Genomic DNA, 13073 nt, shown 5'->3' on the forward strand with positions numbered 1-13073 from the left:
GGTGCATGCCTGGGCTGACCTTCGGGGTGTTGTTTTGGCAGTTGGGCTGGCCCTGGGGGTAAGTACCACATAGCACTTGTGCTCTCTGTTTTCCTGATGTGTTGCCTTGTGGGCTTTTGTGCTGCCTTCTTGCTGCTGTTGGATGGGCTTCGGGTCCTGGTCTGATGGTCAGGTGTTCATTTCTCCGAGTGGGCCCCCTTCGGGCTGTTTTTCCCAGGTCTCGGACTCTGCTTTGCCTTCTTGTGCAGTGGAGTAGATGTCCTTTCCTGCCCTGGTTGGCATTTCAGCGGACCGGGGCATTGCCCTGCCCTCTTTCTATTTTCCCTTTCCCATGTCTTGTCTTCCATGGCAGCTGCCCTGACTGGGTGCTCCTGGGGTGCCTGGCGGCCAGTGTGGTTGTTGCCTGCTGCCTGGGTGCTGTGCCTAGTAGTGTGCCCCTGGGATGGCTGTTGGGGGCTTTGGAGTGGCAGGCGGTCTGGTCTGGTGTCTGCCGGTCCAGAAGGTGTGTGCCAAATGGCAATTTTCCTCATTTTGGCCTCTTGTGGCAGCTGTCCTTGGGGGACTGAGGGGCTGTGCTGGGGGTGCCCCTGGTGTGCCTCTTTGCCGTTGGGCTGTTTTTGGATTTTGCCCTGGCGCTTTGGCTTGGGGTGCTCCTGGCCTGGCTAATCGAGCCGATTTGTGTCATGTGCTGCTGGTGGGGACCTGCTGGGCCTGGGGTGTGTGCAGCGTAACGTTTTTTTCTTCACCTTCTTTTCTGCGGTATGCAGCTTTTTTTCGTCCTGGCCTGTGCTGCATGGTGTGTCATGATGTCCTTGGCTTCCATTGCTCGGGCCTCTGTTATCAGTGGCGTGGCCTCGGCCTGCTGTGTCACTGGTGCCTCTGTGGTCGTGATCGGGTCCCTGTGGTGGTGGTAGGGTCGTGTCGCTGTTCCTCCTGGGACCGGGTCTTTCCATTTTGGTTTGGTCCATTGGGGTTGTTGCCCTCTTTCCTGCAGGTTTTCCCCACAATGGGCGCAGTGGCTTGGGTTTTTTTCCTCTATTGTCTCTCGCCCCTACTCTTCCTGGGCTTTTTGGTTACCCTGCTGTTGCATTTTCTGGCCTGTGCCCCTTCTGGCCTCTGCTCCCTCGGTGTGCTATGGCTGTGTGTCCTCTGGGCTCGTTCTTCCTTGAGTTGTGGCTATCGCCATGGCTCTCCCAGTGTGTTTGTGGGGATTGAGTTGCTACCTTTGTTTTTGGTGGCCTCGCTGTTGCTTTGTGAACCCTCGTTGTCCTGTGCCGGTTGGGTTGGTGGTGCATTCTCTGCCTATATCTTCTGGTTTGGGGGCTTCCTGGTTCTGGGGGGCTCATCTCCGGGTTGCATCTGGCTCTGGCTGTTGGGGCCTTGGTGGTCACCTTTTAGGTCTCTGTCTGTGGGCCTTTCAGGCTTCCCTTTCTCTTTTTGGCACCATGCTTGGGTGGGGGTTCTTCTGGGCCCCTTGATGGTCCGGCGGTTCTGTGCCTGGCATGTCTGGGGACCGTGCCGGCCTCCTTGCCCTTTCCTTTGGCCTCTGCTCTGCACCTACTGTCTCCAGTTGCAGGCTGGGCTGTGGTTTTGGCATGCCAGTGCAGGCTGATTTGCTTCTGCCCTGGCTCACTGCACTTTTGGTTGCCTCTTTGGCTTGATTGGGGCACTGGTTGATGCTCATGGGCCCGTTGTCTCTCTTCTGGGACTGTTGGGGTGCCGTTTTGGGGCCTCTTGTTTCTGCTGGTGGGTCTGTGGTTCTCTCAGCTGGCTTATCGGGTGCCTTTGGGGACATCGGCCCAGTTGGGCTTGTGGGCCGCCCTGTTTCTCTCTCCTGTTCTTGTGATCCAGGCATGGTGCTTGTTTTCCTACCCTTCTTTTTGGCCTGGGGCTCTGAGCCGGTGGTTGTCTTCCTCTCCTGTTGTTCTGGGGCTGTTGTGGGCTTTTGTCTTGGCTCTTCTGTGCTGGGGTTGGGACTCGCTTGGGGTGGCTCCTTGCTGTTGTCCTTTCACCTCCGGGCCGGTTTGTTGACTGGTTGTTTGGTAGGGGGTATCCTCTCTCCCAGTTTTCTGGGTGCCTCCGTGTCCCACTGCTCTTGTCCCGCCTGTTGGTTCTGGGGTCCGGGGGGTTGATCGATGTTTGCGCCACCCCCGGGTTTGTGGTTGGGGTGTCGTCCTTGGTGTATATTTTTGGGGCATTCCTCTGTTCTTTTTTTCTGTCGTGGAGATGGTTATCTCTGTTAGTAATTAATGGGATGAGGACTGAAAGGACCTGGGGGTAATCTATGTTTATCACTAAAATGACGCTCCTTCTGAATGACCTTTCCATCCTGATCTCTGACTGGCCACAAATGTGATAATTCGGTATTCCTAGCCTTCCAACTTTGCCAAAGTCCAAGCTTAAATAAATACATTTTTACTCATAGGAGGCATGCAAATCTATGCCAATTTGGAGCCATTTATGAAACAGAAACAATTGAAAACAAGCTATCAGGGACATTTGCCATATCCTTAAAGCTGGAATAATTAGGCACTAGTCAGGGAGATTTTAAGCTGCCCCCCTCCACCCCTCTTCCCCGACCCTAAAAGAAAAAGGCAGCGCAGACAAATAAGAATTCACTTTTGTGTTGGTGATTCTACATTCTAGACCTTTTGATCACACTAGAGGCCACTGAACTGTCTCCTCCCCAGTGGATAGTGCATGAGGGTGGGTTTTTGAGTGTACACCTCCAGGTCGATGTAATCTTAAAATGAGGCCAAACCACGGTTTGGGAATGAATACTAGTTGATTTAAAACTATTAATCCAAACCAGATAAGTGAGTCCTGAGGTCCACTTGCTATTGGGTTCAAAAAGAGAGCAGTGTAGCGAGAAGTCCAAGTTTTTGTTAAATATGATAGTGACCACACACCATATTATTTCCTGTTCTACGATGTCACACTCAGAAGCAAGATAATGCTTGTGTGGACCAGAATCCTCAGGCCTAGGTGAAAGTGGTGCCCTACAAGGGGGTGGATCCTTCCACTCCATCTAAGCACTACCCTCTCATCAAGTAAATCTTCTTCTGCTCCCCCTAATCCAGAATCATAAAATGTCATTATATACAAAGACATTATGTGTCGATTTTACATATATGTTAAATCAGAAAGATTAATTTCGGATTTGTCTTTGTTTCAGGACAGTGAAGACGATTTGTTTTGGACAGTGAGTATTCTGTGCTTTATGAAACTCACACTTCTATAGGATATGAAAATACTTTACATTGATTTATCCCATGCTTGTAGTCTACAGATCATGAAGATGACAAACTTCTGCAAATTGCATACAGTTTTCGAAGATGTTGTAAGGAGTTGTTCCCGCAAAGAAGGATCATAACCACTGTTTTTAGCACTGAAGGACAAAGTATGCTTGTAACAAAATATATTAAGGCGATTAACCCACCAGAAAATCTAGCCATCCATAAAAATGATCTACAATTAACTTGTGTGAGTGAAAAACACATGTTCCCAATTTAAACTTGAAAAGGATTGTTAAAAATGTTTTTTGATTATACCCCATTTATACATGCGTCCTGATAGGTGGTTCTCCCGTTGCACTATGGGTTGCTCCAGAGCTCCTATGGACACTTTTTTTTTATTAAGCTACAATTTACTAAGTGTGCAGGAATCAGGTCACTGTTTGATGTGCAAGTGTATCTAGTCCTTCTGTCCCTGAGCCTGGAAGTAGCCACTAATTTGACCTCTCTGATGACCTCTCCTCCCCCACTTTGGGTCCATCTCTGTTGTGATTGGACACTCCTCTGGCACTATGCTGAATGTTCAACATTGTTGGGACCGGCATGAAGATGGTGGACAATAATGGCATGGTGGTAATTATTTGTGCCATAATTCTGGCCGAGGCACTATGATGATAATCCTTGGCATAGTGGTAATTATTCCTAACTTAATGTGTGCATCTACGGTACGATACTGCCCATGCCTAGTTGTATGGCATCAGAATATTAGACTCAAAATGCCATCTGACAATATTGTGTCCCATATACAAAACTATTGTCCCATTAGAGTAAATAAAATTAAGTCTACAGCCAATTGGACAATGTTTTGTAGACAATATTCAGGGCCCCTACCCCCTGTGTATTCCCACTGCAGTTAACCCCTGTACAGCACTCCAGGCCAGATGTATGACCAGTGTAAATCGCGACTCGCAATTTGCACTTGATTGCAAATCGCAAATTGCGACTCGCAATTTACAATGTACAACAGTGTCAGAGACACTGATTGCGATTCCCAATGTGGTCGCAAAATGCGAGCCTCATGAACATTAATGAGGCACTCGCAATTTGCAACCCCATTGGGAATGGCTGGCCCTCCCAGGGATGGTGGCCTGCTGGGCTCAGCAGACATCCATGTCTGGGACTGCTATTCAATAAAACAGTTTTATTTTTAAAAATGCAGCCCGTTTTCCTTAAAGGAGTCCCTGGGACCACTGCCTGCCCCTAAAAAATATTTTCCCCTGCATTTGCATAGGGAAAGGGGTCCCCTGGAGACCCCTTCCCATTTGCGACTGCATTACCACCCTCTTGAAGAGGGCGGTAAATTGCGAGTGTTTTTCGACCGCAATTGGGTTCGTAAAAAAAACATTCGTACATGGCTTGTGAGTCTCTATTAGGAAGGGAATGCCCCTTCCTAATAGTGATTCGCAAAACACTATTTTGTGAGTCGCAGATTATTTGTGAATCACAAAATAGTGTTATTACATGGCCCAGAGGAAAATTGCATGCGCAAAGGATCGCAAACCCATTTGCGCATGCAATTTTCTGTCGTACATCTGGCCCTCCGTTGCTAGCCTGCTAGGCTCACACTTTAGAAATACAAAATCATACAAACAGACATAAGACATTATATTTCTGTCAGACAATATATTAGCTAATATTTTCTGACAGACAACCACTGTAGCACAGTGCTGGGCCTTGCCAAATGTGGCAAATGCTTGGCATATTGTAGAAACCCATAGCATGGTGATACCCACGTCTGACTTCCTACTCCTGGTGTAATGGTGGTAATGCTTAGCCTCTTTAGCCCTTGAAATTACATTTTTTGGCAATTAGTTGTGCCCGTCTGCGTCTTTGAAAATATGAGATTAATGACTTATTATCTTATTTCTAATTGTGTTTACAGGAACTCACAGCCCGATTTGTGTCTTTAATTCCTTGTCTTGCTGACATTATGGAAATTAGCGAAGCCTTTGAATACTTCCCCTGCTGGATGACATGTGAGGTAGCTTATATGACGCATATTAATGCTATTCTGTACATTTATATTTAAGGTTTATTTCTGAGCTATCACAGATCCCCAGAGAGCCGCCCGTGCCTAGACAATTGCTCAATTCGAGAGGCACTGGGCGCAACAGACCTCCCCATGTTACCTGACTATTTCTTAGAGTGTTGAGGAGCATAGATGGACAATCATCCAGGCTCTTCTGTGACATGATTGGAGAAACTGCAACGCGCTATGGGCTGCATGCTGGTGCCCCACAGCTTGGTCCCACAGGGATAGGAGTGCAGGGTGGGGAGCCCCAGCACCAAAATACACAGCTGCGGATACTGCACCGTCTACAGCACGAGCTCACTCTCCTAGTTTGTGATAGTGTGTATGCTCGGCCAAAGGCACAATGTTGCTGTTGAGCAGGCTTGCATCTTTGCTCTGTGCCTGCTCCCCGGCCCCGATAGGTCTGCACGCTTTCATGGTACAGCACTTGAAGAACGAATACGTCCATTAAGGCCATGTCTTCATCAATGAAGACTACAAATATCGTAGGAGGAGAAAATGCTGTTTGTAGGCCTCTTAAAAAGTAGAGTGATGTCAAGATAGACATTAGTGTATCATAAAAGCATTGCATATGAGAGCACGGATGTATGCAGCATGCTTCAGATTCTGATTAATTACGAATCAGAGCCCTTTTGTAGGTATGGTTAGGAACAGCTTTCTCTGTTTGGACGACCACATGCCATGAATTCTTTAAAAAAGTACAGTAAGATGCAGTCTAGAGAACAAATGGGCTTAGGGCCAGCCGCCCTAACCCACTGGCTCGCATTTCTCACCCGTTGGCTTTCGTGTGTTTTCATGCTTTGCCATTGCTTGGATGGGCTGTCCTACAAGGTCATGAGCCCTACTTCTCCCTGCCCCTAGCACTCCCTGCTCTGACCTCTCCTGGCTGGGATGCTACCGTGCCTACATCTGTCCCAGCCTACACCCTCACCTCTCCCAGCCTGTATCTCTCCCTTAACCTCTCCATGACGTAACTCTCCCTGCGCCACCCTTAGCTTGCAGCTTTCCCTCACATACAGCTCCCGGCCTGCACCTCTCCAAACCTTCACTTCATCTAATTTCATTTTGAGTTTATTGTATTGATAGAGCCGTTCCACCTAAGTTCTGTACAAATCGAAACATGTAGCAAATAGAAGTACATTCAAAATGAGTGGAAATTACAAAGGAACACTGAAAATAATTTAGCAACGCCTGAGCAGAACAAAAAACTGCCATGAAATGCCTTGTAGAGCAGATGTGATATAAGAGAAGCAGGAAAGGAGTTTAAAAAAGAGTTTAAAGAAAGAAAAGAGTCTAAAGCCAGAGGACGTTAATTCCAGAGCCTGAATCAAGAAGGGAAACCGATTTGAGTCCAGAGTGACACACGAGGCTCGGTGAATTGCGAGGCGGAGCTGATATTGCTCTCCAAGACGTAGTTTGTGACTTTGAGTTGGGCGAAAGCCAATGCGTTTAATTTATTTCTATTCTCAGGTGGTGTAACAACAGGGGGAGAAAGAATGAGAGCATAGTTCTCTGATTATTTGCCTATAATTCCAAAATTGTGATTCTCCCTTCCTACGTCCTGTACTCATTAACTACTTTCCTCAGCTTCAGTTGTGAGCTTTAGAATCCATTGTAGTAGAGTCTAAGGTTGTTAAGGTTTCATTTCTTGGTAAGTAGATCTACCTCAGATAACTTAAATATTAAGATAATTACTGTGATTATTAACTATAGCCATCTGTTGACCAGAAGTTAGCATCATCATTAAGAATGTTCTGTGCACTCAAGTGTCAGTACACTTAAGAAGTGAGGATAGATTTGTGTGTTGATAAAAGAGCAGAATTGAAGAGCTCTTCATAATATTTTACTGTGAAGCCGCTTGATATCAGGAGAAAATTCAAACTAGTTATACCTTAGAGTAGTGACAGCGCAAGGTAAGATAAATCTGTTTGGACACACTAACTACTAACTTCTCAATGTTTTCATTTTGCAGCAAAGCATCTGTTGGGCTGTGGGCAACAAAGAAGAGCATGCAGTACTTTTGTGCAACTACTTTTTGTTTCTTAAAAAGAAAGCCTATGTGCTTTTGGGAACATCTATGTTAGAAGTAAGTGAAAAGATGTTTATAAGAAATTGAATTCATAACATTTTCATCTTACTGGATAGTTGCAATTTGAAGGGAGCAAGCAAATGCTATTATTAAAGTGAAAACGATCTCCAAATCCTTTCTAAAGTAGCTACTTTCAGCATTTGATGGATACTCTTTATGTACTGTGAAGTAATTAACCTCAGTGTTAGTCCATGTTGTGCATTTTTTGATCAGTAAAATAACTTTTCTCAGGCTTCCTTCAAAACCTAATCTACTTAATAAACATGTATTACATATGTGGTATGTATATAGTAACACTCAATATTTCCTATGCTTTACATATCATACACAGATCCTAATTTAGAGGTGAGAGGTAACATATAATCTGCTGTAATGTGGGAATATTTACCATTCACACATGCAATGTCATATCTTCCTTATTTGGAAATAAGCAGATATCTTGCCTGCAGATACTTCTCTAGCTCTGTCATCTCCTTCACAAATGTGTTGAGGTAAATTAATGATAGCAGATCTAACTCGATGTAAAGTGGCTGATCCACAGTGATATCTACTGGAGCTTTGGCTCTGAATGACCACCATGGAAAGGGTTGAAAACTTCAAAGGAAAGGTAAGCAGAGTGTTGCTAGGGTTCTGAGAAAGGCTCTCAGCATATTAGGGAGAATAGATCTGTGGCCTCTAACAATGTGCACAGACTTTTGGGGTACATTCACACTGACAATATTTGCTGTTGGAAAGCTTGACAAGCAGTGGTGTTTTTCTGCCAGAATATTTCTACTCCACAGGACTTTTCAGATGTGCAATTAAGCACTTTGGTGGAAACATCTCCACCACCCAGGTTGGTAACTTAAAATATGGAAGATTTTCCTCCTTTGCCTTGGAGGGAGAGGTAAACTCACCACTGTTGTGGTTAGAAAATCCATGGTCCAAATACCGAATCAGGCCCATAGTCATAAAGAGAACATATGTAGTTGGCTGATTGCCATTTTAGAATTAACCACAAATAAATCCTGCTGTGAAGGACAGTGCGTCCTGTGGCCATTCCGATACCTTTTGGAGTTTGTGGAAAATTTGGAATTCCCTTGTAGGTGGTCTAGGTTTTTGGTATTTAAAGCATCTGATCACCCTTATGGTGCATTGCAGCACTTCCAATTATTTGTTTGCCAGCATGTTTGTTTCTCCCTTGCTTGTGTATTTTTGTCTGTGTGATGTTTTCCTTTTCCTTAGTGATATTAGTGTTGATCCTCTTGAATTTGTGTTAATTTTAGGTATTTTTCTTGTTCTAGAACTTTTTCACTATGCAAAAGGCCTTTCTGCTGCGACTTCTCCTACTACCTACTAATTGCTGTTTTATCTGTGAAGATTTTATATGCCATTGGACTTTTCTTCCTCCGTATGTGAGCCCTTCTTTGAGACACTTCCCGCCTTTGTGTTTCCTAACTCACTGGCTGGTACCATGGTCAGTAAAAGAATTTGCCCATACCTGATATCTAATGGAATCAGGGTTGTGGGCGACCCTTGTGTCCAGCTCTTCGGACATATATTTCTCATTCGACAATCCACCATTGATGATCCCATCGTTTGGAACAGTCTCCACTTAGAAATGCCTAAAACTGATATTTTTTGTAAGTGCTTCAAGCTGTTATCTACCCTCAACTAGAGAGAGATTTCAAAACAGAAAATGCTCAGATGGACAAATCCTGAGGATAAATGTCTGACACTGATTTAGTTTACTCTTTGAGATACAAACACATATTGATTGTCTTCCCATAGATCTTATGCCTTAATGATTCATTTCTGTTCATCATAAATTGGAACATCCATCATATTTATTGTGTACTATGGTTAGGGCTCCCGGTTTTATGGTATTTATATTGTTGTCATTTCCGTCTGTATTTATCTATATTTATTTTTTGCTAATTTTGCCTGTATTTATCCATATTTATTTTAGGGTTTTTGAAAAAATGAAGATGAAATGTGTATATTTCGGCATTTATTTAACCAGTTAAAGTGCTCTCGTACCAGAATGCCTGACAGGTTTCAATTATATATACACATTCAGATGGTAAAACATGCACTTTTTAGTATCAAGGTTGTGCAAATCTACTGCTGTTTAAGGCTCTTTACTAAAATCCCTATATTTTTTTAATCCCCTTGCCTGTCAATCTGCACAGCTATTGGCCTGGCAGTCATGATTGACAGCATTTAGAATCACTCAAAAACAACCCAATTTCCATTTTTATCAACATTTAAAAATAAATACAGACAGGAAAATAAATGGTTTTCTGTCTGTATTGATCTGTAAAAACGGAAAACATGGAGCCTTAACTATGATCACACACCATTAACTTTGTATGTTATCTATGCTTAAAACTAACAGACAACGCAGGGGTTGGCCTCATACCAACCCTTACTGCTCACTGATGCTCTCTATGATCAAATGATCTCTAAATCAGCTGATATGTACAAAGAGAAACTTCGGCTTTCACCCGATCAGATTATAGCTGGGATATCATGAAGCCAATAAAAGTGAAGAAACAACTGGTTACAACATTAAGGGGGTGATTATGATGGTGGGCGGATCGCCACCGCTGACCCGCCCGCCATCTCAACCTGATTTACCCCCTGCCATATTATTATGGCGGGGTATTGCGGCAGACGCAAAGTGCTTCCGTCGCTTTTCCGCCGGTCAGTATTTGTTCCGATTGCCGGCCGGGTGGAATTGGGCCTTAATATGGTGGCGGTGCCTAGCAGGCACTGCCATCCATATTAGGATGGGTGTGAACCAAGGCCTTTCCATGGCGGCAATGCTGCCATGCGAAGGCTGGCGGGGATTCACTTTGGGGGCCCGTTGCAGGCCCCCGGGGGGTGGGCGGCTGCACTTGGGGGGTACCTATGGTACTCCTCCACATTGCCATGTACAAGGTGGCAGGCACCGCGCGGTGCTTGCCACGTTGTGCATGGCAATGCACAACATGCCTTTTCACCATTGCGGTAGGTGCGGCTTACAGCAGCACCCGCCGCAATGTTGGAAATACGGAATGTAACCGCCAGGGTGGCGGTCGCATCCTAATTGGTGGTGCGGGACCGCTGCACGTCTGGCGGCCGGTACCAGCACCGTGAGGTTGGCGGGCGGACTAAAGTCCGCCCGCCATCCTAATGGGTCCCTAAGATCAAATTGGAAAATATTTCAAAGAACAAAACCAGTCCTATCCCCAAACATTAGAAATCAGGCATGATCTAGAGCCAGTAATCAATGACCCTATAGTGGATACAAAGTATAATAATATACTTGCACGACTTTGTGGTAACTTTGAGAAAGGTCCTTTTAAGTGGAAGATATTTACAATGCATGTAATGGGAAAAGTGGTTGAAATCATGTTTCTAAAGTCATACATAGCAAGACCCAAATAGAGAAAGACCACGCGGCCATCCAAATTATTAGAAATCTCTCTGCATACAAAACTCTGACCACACCATCATACATAGAGAGGATTAAGTTACCACAATTCAACCTGACAAGACTCTTGAGAATGGATAGGTTGTCTCATCTCCTCAGTTACTTTTGGGGATAAAACTGTGTTATTCTAAAATGCTGTAAAACGAAACTACCAACATCAACAGTTTGCCTAGGTGAAAGGTGCAAGGGCTGGATTTAGAGTCCAATTATTTATCTTCTTGATAAAATGGTGATAGCTCCCAGAAGTCACACGTTCAGTCCCAGTAGTGAAATGGATTATAGGTACAAAGGGATCCTGCTAATAAAAAACACACCTGCTGTTTACGCTATCACATACGGTGCTTATTGTATTTTCTAGTTATAAGTGGTTTGGTCTGCAATTTATGAATTTGTCCAATCAATTAGCAAATAAATAAACAATGATTCATGCAAAGAATTGGCAAAAGAATAACTCACCATAGCATAAAAAAACTTCTAACCACTAAGTAGAATCTTTTTGCAGGTGCAGCGCTTTCTATTACCAGCTGTTCACAGAATATACAATATTAGCACAGTGTAGTGACCTGCTCTAGTTGTTGTCAGCACCAGCCACTCCCAGAGGGCTGGCTTACACCCCACCCCACACCCATCCAACACAAGCGTCACAGGACATGTGACCCTGCCAATAAAAAGGGCCGGGTGCACGTGCCCTTGGCCAGTTCCACTAACTCACTATCTGTGTTGTGATTATCCATGCATGAGGGTCTAGGGCCCTACACCATTACATTGGCGACGAGCGGGCTGACCCCACGGGTGCAGCCAGCTTGTCTGGTGGTTGAAGGGGGAGAGTGCTTTGGAGAGTGCTGCCCATGTTGAGGGCACCCCCTGCGAGCAGGTGCAGGATGCGCCTGATAGCCCGCGGGGCATGTGAAGAGCCCCGGGGGTGAAGGAGGTGATTGGGAGCCCACTCCGCACCTGATCTATCCCAGAAGGTTTGAAGGCACCCGACTGCAGAAGGAACTGCGCATCGAAGGTGAGAGGCCATAATGAAGGTCTGTGGAGGCCCTAACGCCACAGCGAGTTAGGGCTGGACTGCTGAGACGCCTGTTCACCACCACACTAGGTGAAGGAGGAGTAGGCTCGATCAGCTATCAGGCAGAAGGTAAGTCCTGAAAGTCCTGAAAGAAGAGGGAGGAGTTGCGTCCCACTTCTCCCCACCTCTGTGAAAAGGAACATTGCCCCAAAGTCTAGCGAAAGGGTAAAAATTACAATTCCCACTCCAATGAATGCAACAGTAAGGAACGTGTTGGATAGCGTATGGGTAAAATTACTATTCCCACTCCAGAGAGTGCAACAGTAGGGAAAGTGTTGGATAGGGAAGAGGTAAAAATTACTATTCCCACTCCAATCAGGGCAAAGGAAGGGAAAGTGTTGGATAGCATAGGGGTTAAAATTACTGTTCCCACTCCAGAGAGTGCAACAGTAGGGAAAGTGTTGGATAGCGTAGGGGTCAAAATTACTATTCCCACTCCAGAGGGTATAACTGTAGGGAAAGTGTTGGATAGCAGAGGTTTAAAATGAACATGCTTATCAATTAAAATATTATTTTTAACTAAATTACGAATTAATCATTAATTAACAATAAATTAATTATGAATACCAATAAATAAAAATGTATAATTACTTTAATAACATTAAATTACTTCCCACCCTATTCCCCTATAAACCCACAACCCGCTCCTAAAATAAATTAACACAATTAATATAATAAATAATGAATCAATTAATAAAAATTAATTACCAATAATAAATTAATGAAGAATAGATTAATTATCAATACCAATAAATAAAAATTAATAATTACTTTATTATAATTAATTTACTTTCCACCCTATTCCCCTAAAAACCAACAACCCGCTCCACATAAAAATTAACAAAATTATTATAATTATCAATCAATCAATTAATAAACATGAATTACCAATTAATAATTCATTGAAAATCAATGAATTATCAATACCACTAAATAAAAATTAATAATTATGTAATTATGATAAATTACTTCCCACCCTATTCCCCTATAAACCCACAACCCGCTCCGAAAACAATTAACACAATTAATATAATTATCAATTCATCAGTTAATACAAATTAATTACCAATTATTAATTAACAATCAATTAATTATCAATACCAATAAATACAAATTAATAATTACTTAAT

At 43.9% G+C, this 13073-nt stretch overlaps 1 protein-coding gene across 1 annotated transcript in view; it reads left to right on the plus strand.

The window, feature by feature from the left end:
• The window catches only part of CC2D2B (coiled-coil and C2 domain containing 2B), a 1427481-nt gene that overhangs the window by 1324265 nt on the left and 90143 nt on the right, over positions 1–13073 (plus strand). The window contains 4 exon segments of the mRNA XM_085622020.1: positions 3176–3202; positions 3283–3483; positions 5176–5274; positions 7298–7411. Of these exon segments, the coding sequence (XP_085478146.1) occupies positions 3176–3202; positions 3283–3483; positions 5176–5274; positions 7298–7411 (441 nt within the window).

Source organism: Triturus cristatus, chromosome 1_2, assembly GCF_964204655.1.
Source record: "Triturus cristatus chromosome 1_2, aTriCri1.1, whole genome shotgun sequence".
Classification (NCBI taxonomy): Eukaryota; Metazoa; Chordata; class Amphibia; order Caudata; family Salamandridae; genus Triturus; species Triturus cristatus.